At 35.0% G+C, this 13,363-nt stretch overlaps 4 protein-coding genes across 4 annotated transcripts; all 4 read left to right on the top strand.

Moving 5' to 3' along the window:
* Positions 1-89: 89 nt before the first annotated feature.
* On the top strand, positions 90-1,061 carry OCT59_002557 (uncharacterized protein; the record flags this gene model as incomplete). Its single annotated transcript, XM_066144996.1, has 3 exons — positions 90-197; positions 287-392; positions 466-1,061. 3 exons carry the CDS (start codon positions 90-92, stop codon positions 1,059-1,061), a joined length of 810 nt encoding a protein of 269 aa, XP_065995756.1.
* A 2,567-nt stretch (positions 1,062-3,628) lies between these two features.
* Positions 3,629-5,537, top strand: OCT59_002556 (uncharacterized protein; the record flags this gene model as incomplete). Its single annotated transcript, XM_066144995.1, has 5 exons — positions 3,629-3,847; positions 4,206-4,343; positions 4,871-5,048; positions 5,115-5,199; positions 5,267-5,537. The coding sequence occupies 5 exons, from the start codon at positions 3,629-3,631 to the stop codon at positions 5,535-5,537; spliced, it is 891 nt and encodes a 296-aa protein (XP_065995755.1).
* Positions 5,538-8,223: 2,686 nt separating this feature from the next.
* On the top strand, positions 8,224-9,421 carry OCT59_002555 (uncharacterized protein; the record flags this gene model as incomplete). The annotated part of the gene is made up of 2 exons (XM_066144994.1): positions 8,224-8,977; positions 9,051-9,421. The coding sequence occupies 2 exons, from the start codon at positions 8,224-8,226 to the stop codon at positions 9,419-9,421; spliced, it is 1,125 nt and encodes a 374-aa protein (XP_065995754.1).
* Positions 9,422-10,150: 729 nt separating this feature from the next.
* On the top strand, positions 10,151-10,561 carry OCT59_002554 (uncharacterized protein; the record flags this gene model as incomplete). The annotated part of the gene is made up of 1 exon (XM_066144993.1): positions 10,151-10,561. One exon carries the CDS (start codon positions 10,151-10,153, stop codon positions 10,559-10,561), a length of 411 nt encoding a protein of 136 aa, XP_065995753.1.
* Positions 10,562-13,363: the final 2,802 nt, after the last annotated feature.

Below are 13,363 nucleotides of genomic sequence, written 5' to 3'. Positions count from 1 at the left end.
ATAATATTGCTAAATCAGCTAAGAATCGCTAAAAACACTATAAAACTCTGAAATTGCTATAATCTATCATAATCTACTAAAATGCTAATATGGATCTTGATAGTAGAGCCTTTTCTAAGCTAATTGATGCATGGAATACTCATGGAGGCTCTGAAGAATATAGAAGAATATTAGAAGCATTGTCTCCTTTAGGTCTCGTATCTGTGATCCATTTAGGAAAATACTAGAAGAGAACTATTCCAGGGGAATCCTTTCTAAGAATGGATATATTATAATGTATGGAAAGTTGTATGAAAATGATAAAGTTCACAGTTATCCAACCTATACTTTTCGTCAAAATGACAAAATACTAATTAAATTTATTTTGACAGACGTAATGTATTTTGACAGACGTAATTAATTTATAGTAATTTTATAATAAATAGTGAATTAGTCCGTTCGCCGAAATACGACGTAATTAATTAGCGGAGAAGTATAATCCAACCGATTATATATATTGTAGTGTATGTGACTCCTTAGTTTTCATACCTAGAGGGTATGTATTTAATCGTCGCAATCAAGATAACCACTTGAAGAGATGTATTTCTGGAAATACTATTTCGAATGAACATGCAAGAAGAAATGAAATTCTCAAATCTATTGATACAAGGGAATTTCAGATCTGGCAATATAAACAATATATATTACAAGAAGAAGCTAATATTATTCGTCTTCGCCTAGAGCTTTTCTCCCAATCTACTTCACACTCAGAAAAGAATAAATTGGCATCGGTATCATATGATCATGATGCGAATTTTACAGCTAGCTATGAAAATTATGCACAATCTAAAGCAAAAGATACTATGCCAAGTGCTCCAAGTTTTGATCCAACTTATATTCCACCTGCCAGGCAAGAAATGGTTTCGCCAATTTCACATCAATCATCAAATTCCAAAAGTAATACAAGCGAAATATTTATCTCATCTTGGTATGCTAAACAAAATAACTTATTACCATCTATAAATAATCATAATCAGCCCGCATTAAGATTGAGAGATGGTACAAAAATCACATTCGTTTAACTGGTTTAATTGACTGAGAAATATATTAATTATAGACTATTGAGAATTAATATCATTTAGCTAAAGGCGCAATGTATAACTTATACTTTATTTTTTTACGCTATATAATCTGCATACATGATCGCTTAGCATAATTGCGAAATGCTTTATATGTACAGTCGCCTCAGAAAGTATTGCCCGATTTAAAATTGATACCAAAAATAGCTAAATTTTATTGATTTTTATTAAACTTTACGTAAAAAAATAATTTCTAAAATAACTAATAATGTGTTGGCCCTCCTCTTGCTTCTAACACTGCATTGATTCTTTGTGGCATCGAAGCAACAACCTCTTCAAAAATGGAACAATCCAAATTTTCCCATTCTTCACTTAGTGCAACTTTAAGTTCACCCACAGTTCTTGGAAAGGTCTTACGGGCCTGGATATTGTCTTTTAATTGTTTCCAGATATTCTCTATTGGATTTAAATCAGGAGAATTTTCCGGCCAATCAATAATCGCAATTTTATTCTTCTTCAACCAATTTTTGGTTATTTTCGCGGTATGAATAGGTGCATTATCCTGTTGGAAAATTGCAGCTCTTCCTGCTAATTTGCAAACTGTGTATTGAAATGGATATAAATGTGAATTTAAGATTCTAATGTAAGTGTTTAAATTGATTTTTTCATCTCCTTCTTTATTTTCATCACAAAAAATTAATTGTCCTTTTATTCCTCCAGCGAAACATCCCCAAACCATAACTGATTTTTGACCACTTTTAAAAGTAGATGTCAAACATTCAATGTTAAACCTTTCCCCTGTATGTCTCCAAACTCTTATCTGTCTTGACTGCTTGCCAATCTCAACACTTGATTTATCAGAGAAAATAACTTGGTTTCAATCCTGGATTGTTTTTTCTTTATATTTCTCACACCAACTAACACGAGCTAATGCATGCTTTTTTGATACAAAAGGTTTTTTTGCTGCAACATGGGAATGGATTCCAGCATCATATAATGTCTGTCTAGCAGTTGTTAGACTGCAACTTAAGCCCAATGTATTAATAATTTCATGTAAAGGTTCGCGTCTGTTCTTCTTAACTTCATTTATAAGTGCATTTTTCTCATTATTATTGAGAGCAGGTGGCCGTCCTGATCGCGGTAATTTTCAGTCACCCCTGTCTTCTTGTATTTGTCAAGAAATCTACGTATTGTGGTAGGGTCACGCCCCATTTTTCTTGCTATTTGTGCAGGGTTAAAATTTTCCATATATGCTAGTATTTTTCCTTTCTCCAGAGAAGATAATTCGGTATAATATGATATAATTTTTTTAACTGTGCAACGCGTTCATCAGGTCATAAAATTATGAGGAAAACATTTAAAATAATAAAAAATAGGGGTATAAATAATTTAAATTGGGTGTATCGTTATACAACAAAAAATCGGGCGATACTTTCCAAGGCGACTGTACTATGCATGATCCATCTATTCTGGGTTAGATCCTCTAATATATTATATAACCATTTTAGTGAAGTATTTCAGGAAGATCAATGAAGCGATCTTGGGGATTCTTGATTCCTAAATACTATAATTATAGCTTTGAAAATTTCTATGCAACAGTTATCCAGCGAGCTTATAGGAATTACAAGAAGAGACCTGAATCTTTGGCAAAACAGATTTGAGAGGCGGTGAGGAATGGTGCTACTCCTGATGATAAGAAGTATTTAGCTATAACTTCTTGCATTTCTTATGCTGACTGGAAATTTGAGAAGAAAAATCAATTACATGTGAGATTAGCTAATGTAACACATGATATTGTTTTTAAAATATTATACCAGCGAGGCTATATAATCATTAGAGGTTCAGATTGGACTAACCAGTTAAAGTGGCTACAGAATCCTGAATATTATCGTATTGATAAAGATAACATTGAATATCTCATTAGAGTTATAGAATGTGAGAAATATATGGCTAATTCATGGAGTATAAAATCAATCTGTGAGCATGTCGGATTATAATTCTTGCAATGAAATAAATTGTGTCGCCTGAATTTTTCAGATTGTCCAGCCACAATGCATGTAGCCATGTGTGACATAAATTAGCACGTTTTCGATCTTTGTTAAAGTATATATGATGTAATAGGTGATACTTCGCAAATCATCTGTAACTCTGTGTGATTGTTTGTGCGACAAATTAATTTTTACACATAAGAAATCTTTTTTTCCCTATCTATCTAAATAGCATTTATTTATGAGTTTATTTTCTCTGATGCTAGAGACTATTTCTACTAGATTTCGACAGCGACAAGTGCGAGTATATTTATATAATGTTACTAGACCTTTATTACTGAGCGTCAAGCAAGTGAAATAAAAAAAGTTCGTATATGCATATTCCCCAACGCCTTTGTAAATGTTGAGATCTACAATGCACATTCCTCATGCTCTTATCCTCGAACACAAACTTTTGGCGTAAAGTACCTCGCATATTTCTCCTATCTCTTTCCCCACCATGAATGTGAATGGAGAGATTTAAAACAGCTGAGTAGTATATTGGAGTTGAGTATTTTTACACCTTGTAAATTCTTTTTTACCATGCCTACCGACTTATATACTAAAATTTACAATTTCTTGTTAAACGCCGAGGAAGAGGACATTACCGCTGGGTCTGTTATCTATCAAGGGATTGAAGACAATCCATGGATATCTCAAAATGAGCTGAAAAGTATTATCGAGCGGGCTGTAGCATTTGTGAAGAATCAATATGAACGAGGCTCCTCATGTCATACTACTCTTCTCGAAGTTCTATTAGAGGTAAGATATTAAGCTTTGAGTTACTAGTGACTGGAATTTTTATTTGAGTGATGAATAACGCAGACAGTGATACCATTCTGAAGGAGAGAGCATAATAGACTAAATATCCTATTAGCCCACTCACAGGATTCTTTCCTCGGCAGTGTGGAGGGTAGTTAGGCTATAGGTGTATGCTTAATTCAATATGGTTATTTTAGTGTCACATAAAGTCTTTATTTGAGTATTGGAGTAGCTAACCATGCGAGAATAGGGCTTTATTTTAATCTGACAGCGCATGCGTTTTTGATAATTTTTTAATATATATGCCTGGGCTAATTAATTGTATGTCTGCGTTAGTTCGAAATTGGCTTTAAAACAGTCTGTAGTTACGTACATATGGGCTGATTCAACGCATAAAATGGATTTGGCCAACATTATCAGATATTTTAAGGGAAATTTGGCTAAAATTACGGTATTTTCGGCCAAAATTACAGCATGTCCAACAGGTGGACAACAGGTTTTTGAGGAGACGATAGATAATTATTATTATAACTTTATACTATCTTGCCAAAAATAATAATTTTGTAACTAAAGTAAATTTGTTAAGCTTTACAATTATTGTTATATAGAAAAAAAATACTTCATTGAAATTTTTTAACAAAAATTTTAATAAATAACAAATTTACTACTTAATGCATCAAATCGGCCCATATGATATCGGCGCGGTGAAAACGAATGGGGAAAGGCCTCTTACTTCAAACAAAATCAAAAAAAATATTAAGGCACTGAAGGGTAAACTCAGAAAAGATACCTTACAGCTTTACCAGCATTTATTTTCGGGTGTAAATGCAGTGTTTATTTCCAAGTTGACTTGAAAAGATCCTCTGGCCAACCAAGTATTTAGCGATGATTCAGATCTGGTGTAAGCATTACCAGAACGGCTGAGAGAATCTTTTATGGTAAAATTCTTTTTTTCATATACAATCACATGCTTTTTGATCTAGCGCTAGACTTCATTTTAATTTATCATTATGCTATCTTTAGAAACCGGTAGAGGATATGGTTCCTTCATCACTTCCACAAATTATATGGGAAAAATGTGATGAATTCGTAGTTAACTTTGCTGAAAGTAATATAAGTGTTTTACCACAAAAACTTTCACATAATGGGGAATGGAAAGAATCAGATGAGGAGCTTGCAGACGTCACATCAAGAATTTTGGGTTCTTTAAACGATTCATAGAATAATCCTGCCTTTAGCTCTGAGTTTGCGAAATCACAAAATGAAGGTACTTATGTGACTAATGTAATAGTTCCTGCTATTCGGGCCACATTAAAAGGTCTTCCTTTAGGAAGGTCGTCTTATGTCAGCAGGTAAGTTATAATATAATTAGGAAAGTGGTATTTCAAAACCTCTAGACTAATATTAATATTCTTTTAGTGCTGAACGACAAAGTTCGGCTAGTGCGGATAGGAAAGGTGAAGGGCGGACAGGAAGACGGCCAGACATCATGTTTGTAATGAAGCATGATGGAAAAAAATACGAGCTCATATATGTTGAAAGTTCACGCTTATCTTGCATACCGCAGAAGGAAAAAGATGATGAAATAAAGTTATGGCGCGAAACCAATGATGGGATGTATTGGGTGCATAAATCGTCTGGACTGGATAAAGGTGAATTTAGAATTATTGGAATACAAGTTGCCGGATGAATAATGCGCTTAAATGTTCTTATCAGAGATGTGGGAAATGTGCATCGTTATTACCATCTTTATGAAGCAGAAATCCCCGTGCAACAATCAGATCCATCTACTGTAACAAATTTTGTAAAGACTCTGCTAATTCTGCGGAACATTTTGATAGTTAATATGTCTTTACTACTTAACGCGCCTTCAGTTAGATCTAAAAGAAATAAAGATAGTTCAAATGTAGATTCCGAATAGATAGAACTATATATGTAATATCATTTTTTTCCTATATTAATAAAGTGACCTCAGCGGTCGATTTCATATATATTCATGTTTTTCGTGTGGGTGGCATGTATCAGATAATAAAATTTTCTTGGCAAATTTCAGCCGGGCATCCCTGCCAAAATCATATGATTTTTTACTTTGAATATTAACATACTAATACTACATTATGCAAGCATGCAATCCAAAATAGATGAGACCGATTCATTGAAAATATGCATTGCCAGGCTTGAGGTCGAAAATGCTGAACTTAGAAAGAAGTTTGCTGAAATTAAAGCCAGGAATGCTGAGCTTAAGGCCAGAATTGCGAAATTGGAAGATAATCAAACACAGAATGAATTAATAAAAAATCAAATGTCTGTATCACATGATAAAACCGATAACTGATAGTCAAGTGATGGAGTTGCCGATCTGCTAGTCTGTCAGATGTGACGCAACTCACGATATAGGCGCGTAAAAATAGTACCACTATAGGTTAATTTTGCGTGCAAACTTTTTTTTTGCACAAAACTATATCTATTATAATGTTCCATTCCGATTATAAGCATATTATTGATAGACTACCCAAAAGTCTTGTCAAGAGAGCGTGTGAGAGACTCTTGCACCATTTTAAAGACTCTGTTCCATTAGAATCTATTTCCAGAAAGTCTGAACGAATTGAATCTTATTTGAGGCACACATTAGAGATTTATGAGAATTCGTTAAATAGGAGACGCAAGAATATGGTTCAGGAAAAAGTATTACGTCCTCGAAGCTGGCCAGAATGTAATGTATCTCCAGCATTACCGACTATACATGTTACAGATAATGGGACCCAAACTATTAATATCACTTGTGATCATGAAGAAGAGAATAATCGCTGGGTTATAAACGAACTTAAAGTGTTCTGCCAGCATTTCCTTGATTATAATAAAAGAACTTTCGAAAAATTCATGCAAGACATAGAAAGGGAATATAGAGAGCAGATTAGTACAAATAAGAAATTGCGATGTGAGAATGAGGATCTGAAGATGCAGTTGCAGGAGGCGGAAAAAAAGCTGGCATCTATGAAGTCAGATTCTTCTCATTAGTTGGGAATACTTTTTTCCTTGTACTTTTGCAAAGTAAGATCCTGGCCAAGATCATGCGCTTTTTGAGGATCTATATAAATAACCGGTTCTTCTATCTTTCTATATAACCATGAAAAAAGAATGGCATTTCAGAGGCCTCATTCAAGGCAGAGAAGAACGTGTGAAGAATATAAAGCTGAGCTGGAGGAGGAGAATTATTATCTTCATAGTGAATTGCAAACAGAAGTTGATACTAACCGTCAGAATGAAAGTCGAATTAACCAACTAGAGCAAGATTATTCCCGGTGTGAACAGGAAATCCAAGTTCTCAATAGGGAAATAGAACGTCTTAAGAATGCTTCAGAAGAGGAGATAGCAGAGCTAAAATCTGAAATTTCCAGTCTAAAAAATAAGCTATGTCAGGCCAAAAAGGATGTGCGTAATAAGGAAATATATATATCTACCTTAGAAAATCAGTTGGTAGAATCCGAAGAGCAGGTAGAAAAATTGCGATGCCAGATCAAGACTATCTCATCACGGAAAAATTTGCCAGAACGAGGGAATTCTCTGAACTTGTATAATTCAGATGATAATATGGCTACCATCACAGAACTAGCAAATGCTATAGACAGATTTCTAGATAATACGGCAGATAGGATAATCATGGCAGACTAAATAAAAAGAGCTACAAGACAGATTCGTCGAAAAGAGCAAAATTTACAACAGGATTTAATCTGGGAGCAACGGAGGCGATATGATGCAGAAGTTATACGTGATAATGAAATTATTCGAAGGCAAAATGCTGAGGGGGTGGAACAGATGGCTATTGCTGACCTTCATCAGTTGCGAACTAATGGCTGAAACCAGGTTAATAGAATATTAGATAGGATAGCAAGAAAGCGAACCCGTATAGGCAGTGTTGTACATTTTTGATGTCCGCAGCTTTTTATGGTTGTTCCGAACATGTTCGCGCTCTGTCCATACTCTTCTGTAACTTAAAATTCTTTACAAAAATTATATTTATTTATGCATAATTGGATGTTAAACATTTTTGCTAAGTATTGAACAAGGTTATCATAGAAAAATTTTGAGGGGTTATCATTTCTTTTTGTGTAACATGTCCTGGACATTGTTTCGTGACAACACTGCATATAGGCGTGCTGGTACAAGAAAGATTTGCCTTACAATTATTGTATCAGCGAAATGCTCACCACCTACAGAAAAGTAGAGGAGATATAGGTCTGTTAGAATATAATCGTGACAGGCTCTATGAGCGATATGAGAAATGGAAAAATAAGACTCAAGCAGAACGCCAAAATAATTTAAATTTGCAGGCACAAATTTTGGCGTTACAGAATAATCCACCAAATCAAATAAATATGGCTTTACCTGTGGGATTTGTAATGCCTGAATTAAGCAGTTTTGAACAGGATCATGAAAAGTTTAGAGATGATTTTATAGCATATATCCATTTAGCAGGTCTAAATGATGAAGCAAGAATTCGCAATATATTAGACCGATCAGTAAAGGGAGAAGTGCGAGAGTGGTACAGAAGAGAGTTTGAAAACAAAAACTGGGAGTTACAAAATGTACTTAATAACTCTGCTATAGGTGCCACTATAGCTCATATTTGCGGTGCTAATGCAGTGGCTATAACAGGGGCTGTCGCATCTTTTCCAAATGTTCTATTAGGTCTTACAGGTGCAGACATTATCCCAACTCGTGGACTTGATGAAAATTGGAAAATAGCTGGAGGACGACCAACCAATGCAGTACCAGTTACACCAAATGCTGGAGGAGGTGTTCCTATTATTCTTGCAGGAATCCGATCTGGACAAAGGTTGGATCATATTAAAAACCATTTTCCATCTACTGATAGATATTTGAGAATGTTTGAAATTGGGGCATTAAAACAAGAAGCGCATGAAAGTGTATCCTCTTATTGGGCAAAAATACTAAAGTATGGAAATCAGCTGGGCTATAGTAATGCACAAAAAAAGACAGCATTTATGTCCAGAGTAAGAAAGGATATAAAAGAGGAAATTTATAGGATTGGTCAACATTATACTTTTCGTCAAAATGACAAAATACTAATTAAATTTATTTTGACAGATGTAATGTATTCTGACAGACGTAATTAATTTATAGTAATTTTATAATAAATAGTGAATTGGTCCATTCACCGAAATACGACGTAATTAATTAGCGGAGAAGTATAGTCAACACAGAGCTATTAATGATATTCTTGACAGTTTAGCAGAACTTGAGTTACGTCGTGGAGTATTAGGTCTGCCACTATCGTATCTTAATTATACACCAGCCCCTCCTGCTATTTCCAATAACATACCTCAACAGCAAGGGATTTCCTTGGCAGATATACAAAAAATATTTCAAGATGCACAGATACAGCAAAAAACTGAAAACCAGGCATTAATAAAGAAAATTACAGAATTAGAATCACAAATGGCTCAGCAAGCACAAGTACCTGCTCCACAAACAGTTGAACCAGTTAGACAGCCAAAAGGTCCACCATCTTCATTGAAAACAGTAATTAAGGTCTCAAAAATTATTACGTAGCCGAATACTTAAAAGAAGTAGGTCTACTTAATAAGCGAAGATTTAGACTCCGATTATCCTGTAAAGCCTTTTAAAGATCTCGTCCACAGTGAAACAATATCTCTGCTAGAATTGATAGAGTAGAAGAGGGATAAATGAAACTCGTGATGCTGTAAATCAACTAACAAATCAATTCCAGAAACTAAATATACGTAAATGCGATATTTGTGGAGAAACAGGTCATAGTAAAGGCAGTTGTTCCAAAAGAGAGACAGCACGTTCTAATTTTAATTGGGTTATTTTAAGCCTCTCACACCTATAAATTTCCAAAACACGCCTCCTAGTTCTGATAATGAGGGAGATTATACTTGTAGCTGAAACCTTTTCACGTGATTTTCGGCCACATCTTTAAATCAAAATTAAGTTAAAAAATGATAAAAATTAATCTCTACATCCAGCCGAAACTATAATATAAAGTCTTTGAAGTTTCAGATGGATTTCTGGATAGTTTTTAATAATTTATTATAATTAAATTACTGAAAGGCCGAAACCTTGTCCAGCTTCATGGAGGTTTCGGCTACATGTATAAGGAGATGGTTATGATAATGAAGAACAAAATAGATGGTATGAACAAAATAGATGCTATGATCCACCGGTAAAAAAAAACAGGTACCAGTAAATGACAAGTTATCTCTAGAGTCCAGCCAGCCGAATACATATGATGAACTATTTCCAAAGCTTTCACCAGCAATGCGAAAAATGTGTCAGTCTCATACAGTTCGGGAGAAAGAATCAGATGAGTGGTTTTCATCATTACAATACCTGAATGCTAAAATAGATGATTTAATGATCTCTAATTCTTTTTTAGATGGAAGGAGTGAGTTCGGGGAAGTGAATGATGCAACAATTAATGCCCTTGGATGGAAAGCTGACAAGCCATCTGACTTCATTATAAAAGGTAACTCCAAACACACCACCGAATCATTGGGATGGTTTACGGATGTGCCAGTCAGTATAAAGGATAAGGACGGCAAGACGGTCACAACTACTGGAAATTTTACTCGTATCGATAATGGCGAACTTGAACCAATGCTATGTTTGGGTATGACATGGATTCGAAAGGTTCAAGGTATTTTTGATCCAAATAAAGATCAATTTTGAATGAAGTTACATGGGAAGACTTATACTATACCAACTTTTAGCAAGACTCCGGTAGTCAAGGATCTGCCAAAAGAAGATCAGGAATCATTATGCAAAGTGCCTCTCGACTCTCAGATTTCTGCTAATTCTTCTAGTCTGACTAGTGAGGAGGACTTAAAAAAAAGTGCGAAAAGCTTGAAAAGCGCCTCATAAAGACCGAAGAAATGCTCTATTTGGCCTTAAGTATTGGTAAATTTCTTACTGATACATGTGAATGTTTGCTTACGCAAACGGGATATTAGCTGTTAAACCCTTAAGCTTTTCACCACGATTAATTAGATTTTTAAGAAGAGAAGAGATTCGCATGTACTCGGGGTGTATCGACGAATTATCAGAGGAAGAGGACCATGCCATTTTTGTTATTTTTTTCCATCATACTAGTTGCCTCAATAACCGAATACCATCTTTATTTTAACCTTCTTTTTTCGTCAACGTTCTTTTTGGAATGATACGTACGCCAGGAAAAGAGATATAGGATGACTGCTTGCGAAAAAGTCTATTGAAAGCTTGTTTAGATTGGGAAATTTTATCCAAAGCGGACTGATCGGAAGAAGATAAAATAAATCCTTGTTAGACGTTAAAACAATTGATCGTATTTCACCAAATACCTTTGGCATAGCTTGGAATTTTTCAGCCATTATTTTTGATGCATTAGGTATCCTCGTCTCTGGATTCTATAATTTCCTTGATGTCGAGCTTCTGATAATAGGGTGGCGTTGGATCGATAAAATTTTTCATGAAGATGGGTGACGGGTTTTTTAATTAGAATATATATGCAAAAAAAAACTGCAATAATTTTTTCAATACCTTCGATATGTATCAATATTTCTGGTGATCGATACGTAATGCCTATTTCAATATGAATCAATTCGCTGTCTAATCAATGCATATCGGTATCCTTCAATGCATATCAGTATTCTCTTCAGTGTCACGTGATAAGTATGAATGTGTCTCGATACCTTTCAGTACGCACCAGTAATCTTTTTTTCAATGAGTATCAATAGGCGTTAGTTTTGCCAAAAGTTATGCACCAAGCTTTCGGATGCCTAAAATTAAAATACCAATAAAATGCCCAGATCCGTACTCCCAAAAGATACGGATAATGGTAATAAGCTGGGGATACTCGCTTCTAATTATTATCCATCCAGTTGAACAGATCTTGAAAAGCAACTTTTGTGCAAAAGATCGTGAAGTAGACTATTTATTGGGGAAGTCGGTTTGCGGATAACTATGATGTCTTAGATGAAGAATACAAGCGTATGCGGGATGACTTGGATAAATTCAAGAAAAGGAAAAACTTTCTGATCGGATGCATCAACTTGGAGGAGAGATAAGACAATTGCATTCGAAAAAATGAGCTTATACCAGTTACTCGCAAAGGATATTTTGCAGATGCGAAAACAAAATCTCGCAAATCGGAAGAAATGCAAGCACATCAATAAGATATGAAGGAAGAATACGGGTTACAAATTAGAAGTGAGAGTGGAAACGAGATATTCTTTAACGAGAGCTGTCGAAATGGAATCTGCTCAATGCAGAGCTGAAATTTAGGGCGGGATGCTTTTTAGCGCGGAAAGAGTTATCGGAAATGCAATCTCTTGGCGTAAAATTGGAACTGAAAAATGCAGAACTATTTACTAAAAATATTGACTTAGATTTGGAGAAAAGAGATTTAGAAGGCATTGTCAAAAAAAAAAAGATGAATTGGTACAGATGAGTGATAATTTAGCCAAAACGTAAAAGGCGATGATAGAGAAAAACGCCCCATTCGAAGCGGTCACAAATAATACTCGTTTGACGAGCAGATGCCAAAAAACATCCAGGCGAGTCTGAAGTGCTTGGAGGTGTTAGTGGGACTGGAGAAAGGTATCGAAATCGCTCGCCACTGCAAAATAACCCCAGATTCGCATATTACTTATTTTTCAGTATGCAGTCATCTTCGTAATAGTATTACTAATCATATGCATTTTATGGTGTGTATTCTCATAGAAATTATTCTTACAATGAAGAAAAAAATATTCAATATAAATCTTGCCTTAAATAGAAATCAGAGTTATGGATTGATACGTACGAAAAGAACCAAAAAACAGGGCACTGCCGCCCCGAAAACTTACGTCTTTTGGATATGAATGAAGTCACTAAGCATGAATCATCCCGAAATATTGGCCATCGGCAATGAACGGCTTTCAGGATGTTGGTCGCTGGGAGAAGTGGTTCGGGAGCAAGTAATTTACTTGCGAATCTTGTTCTTGGTGATAAGGATGAATATGTGCAGAGGGAAGAAAGGTGGGGCCGCTCATTTACATTAAATGTGATGATCTAATTGTTTGTGGGTATCATCCTGATGAACGAAGTGGGCGTATGTGAGATACATATATAATATGATTTCGAAAGACAAGAGCGCCTTATTATGAGAATATTAGTTTCAGTTATATTCTCAAAAGAATTCTAGTACAAAAACATTCTCACCAGAGAAGTAAATTATTTATTTTTGAGGGATCGGCGGACCTTCAGATCATATACGAAATCGTATTGGTCAGTTTTTGGGAATGCAGGCGTCGCGAAATATTTCGCGTATATATATTATACGAAAGTATCATAAAGTCGATACATTGAAACGTGAAAACTTGACAAATTTCATTTAGTATTATTTAAGCTCTGGTACCAGGTATTTAAGATCGTATGCAAATTGTTGGACGATATACGATGATGTAAAGGGTGCATCATGGTTATTAATAGTTACGCTTCGAAAAGGCGAGTTTG

The sequence above is a fragment of the Rhizophagus irregularis genome, chromosome 11 (genome assembly GCF_026210795.1).
Source record: "Rhizophagus irregularis chromosome 11, complete sequence".
Classification (NCBI taxonomy): Eukaryota; Fungi; Glomeromycota; class Glomeromycetes; order Glomerales; family Glomeraceae; genus Rhizophagus; species Rhizophagus irregularis.
Note: the sequence above shows the minus strand (reverse complement) of the source record. Positions and strands in the feature narration are given on the sequence as shown.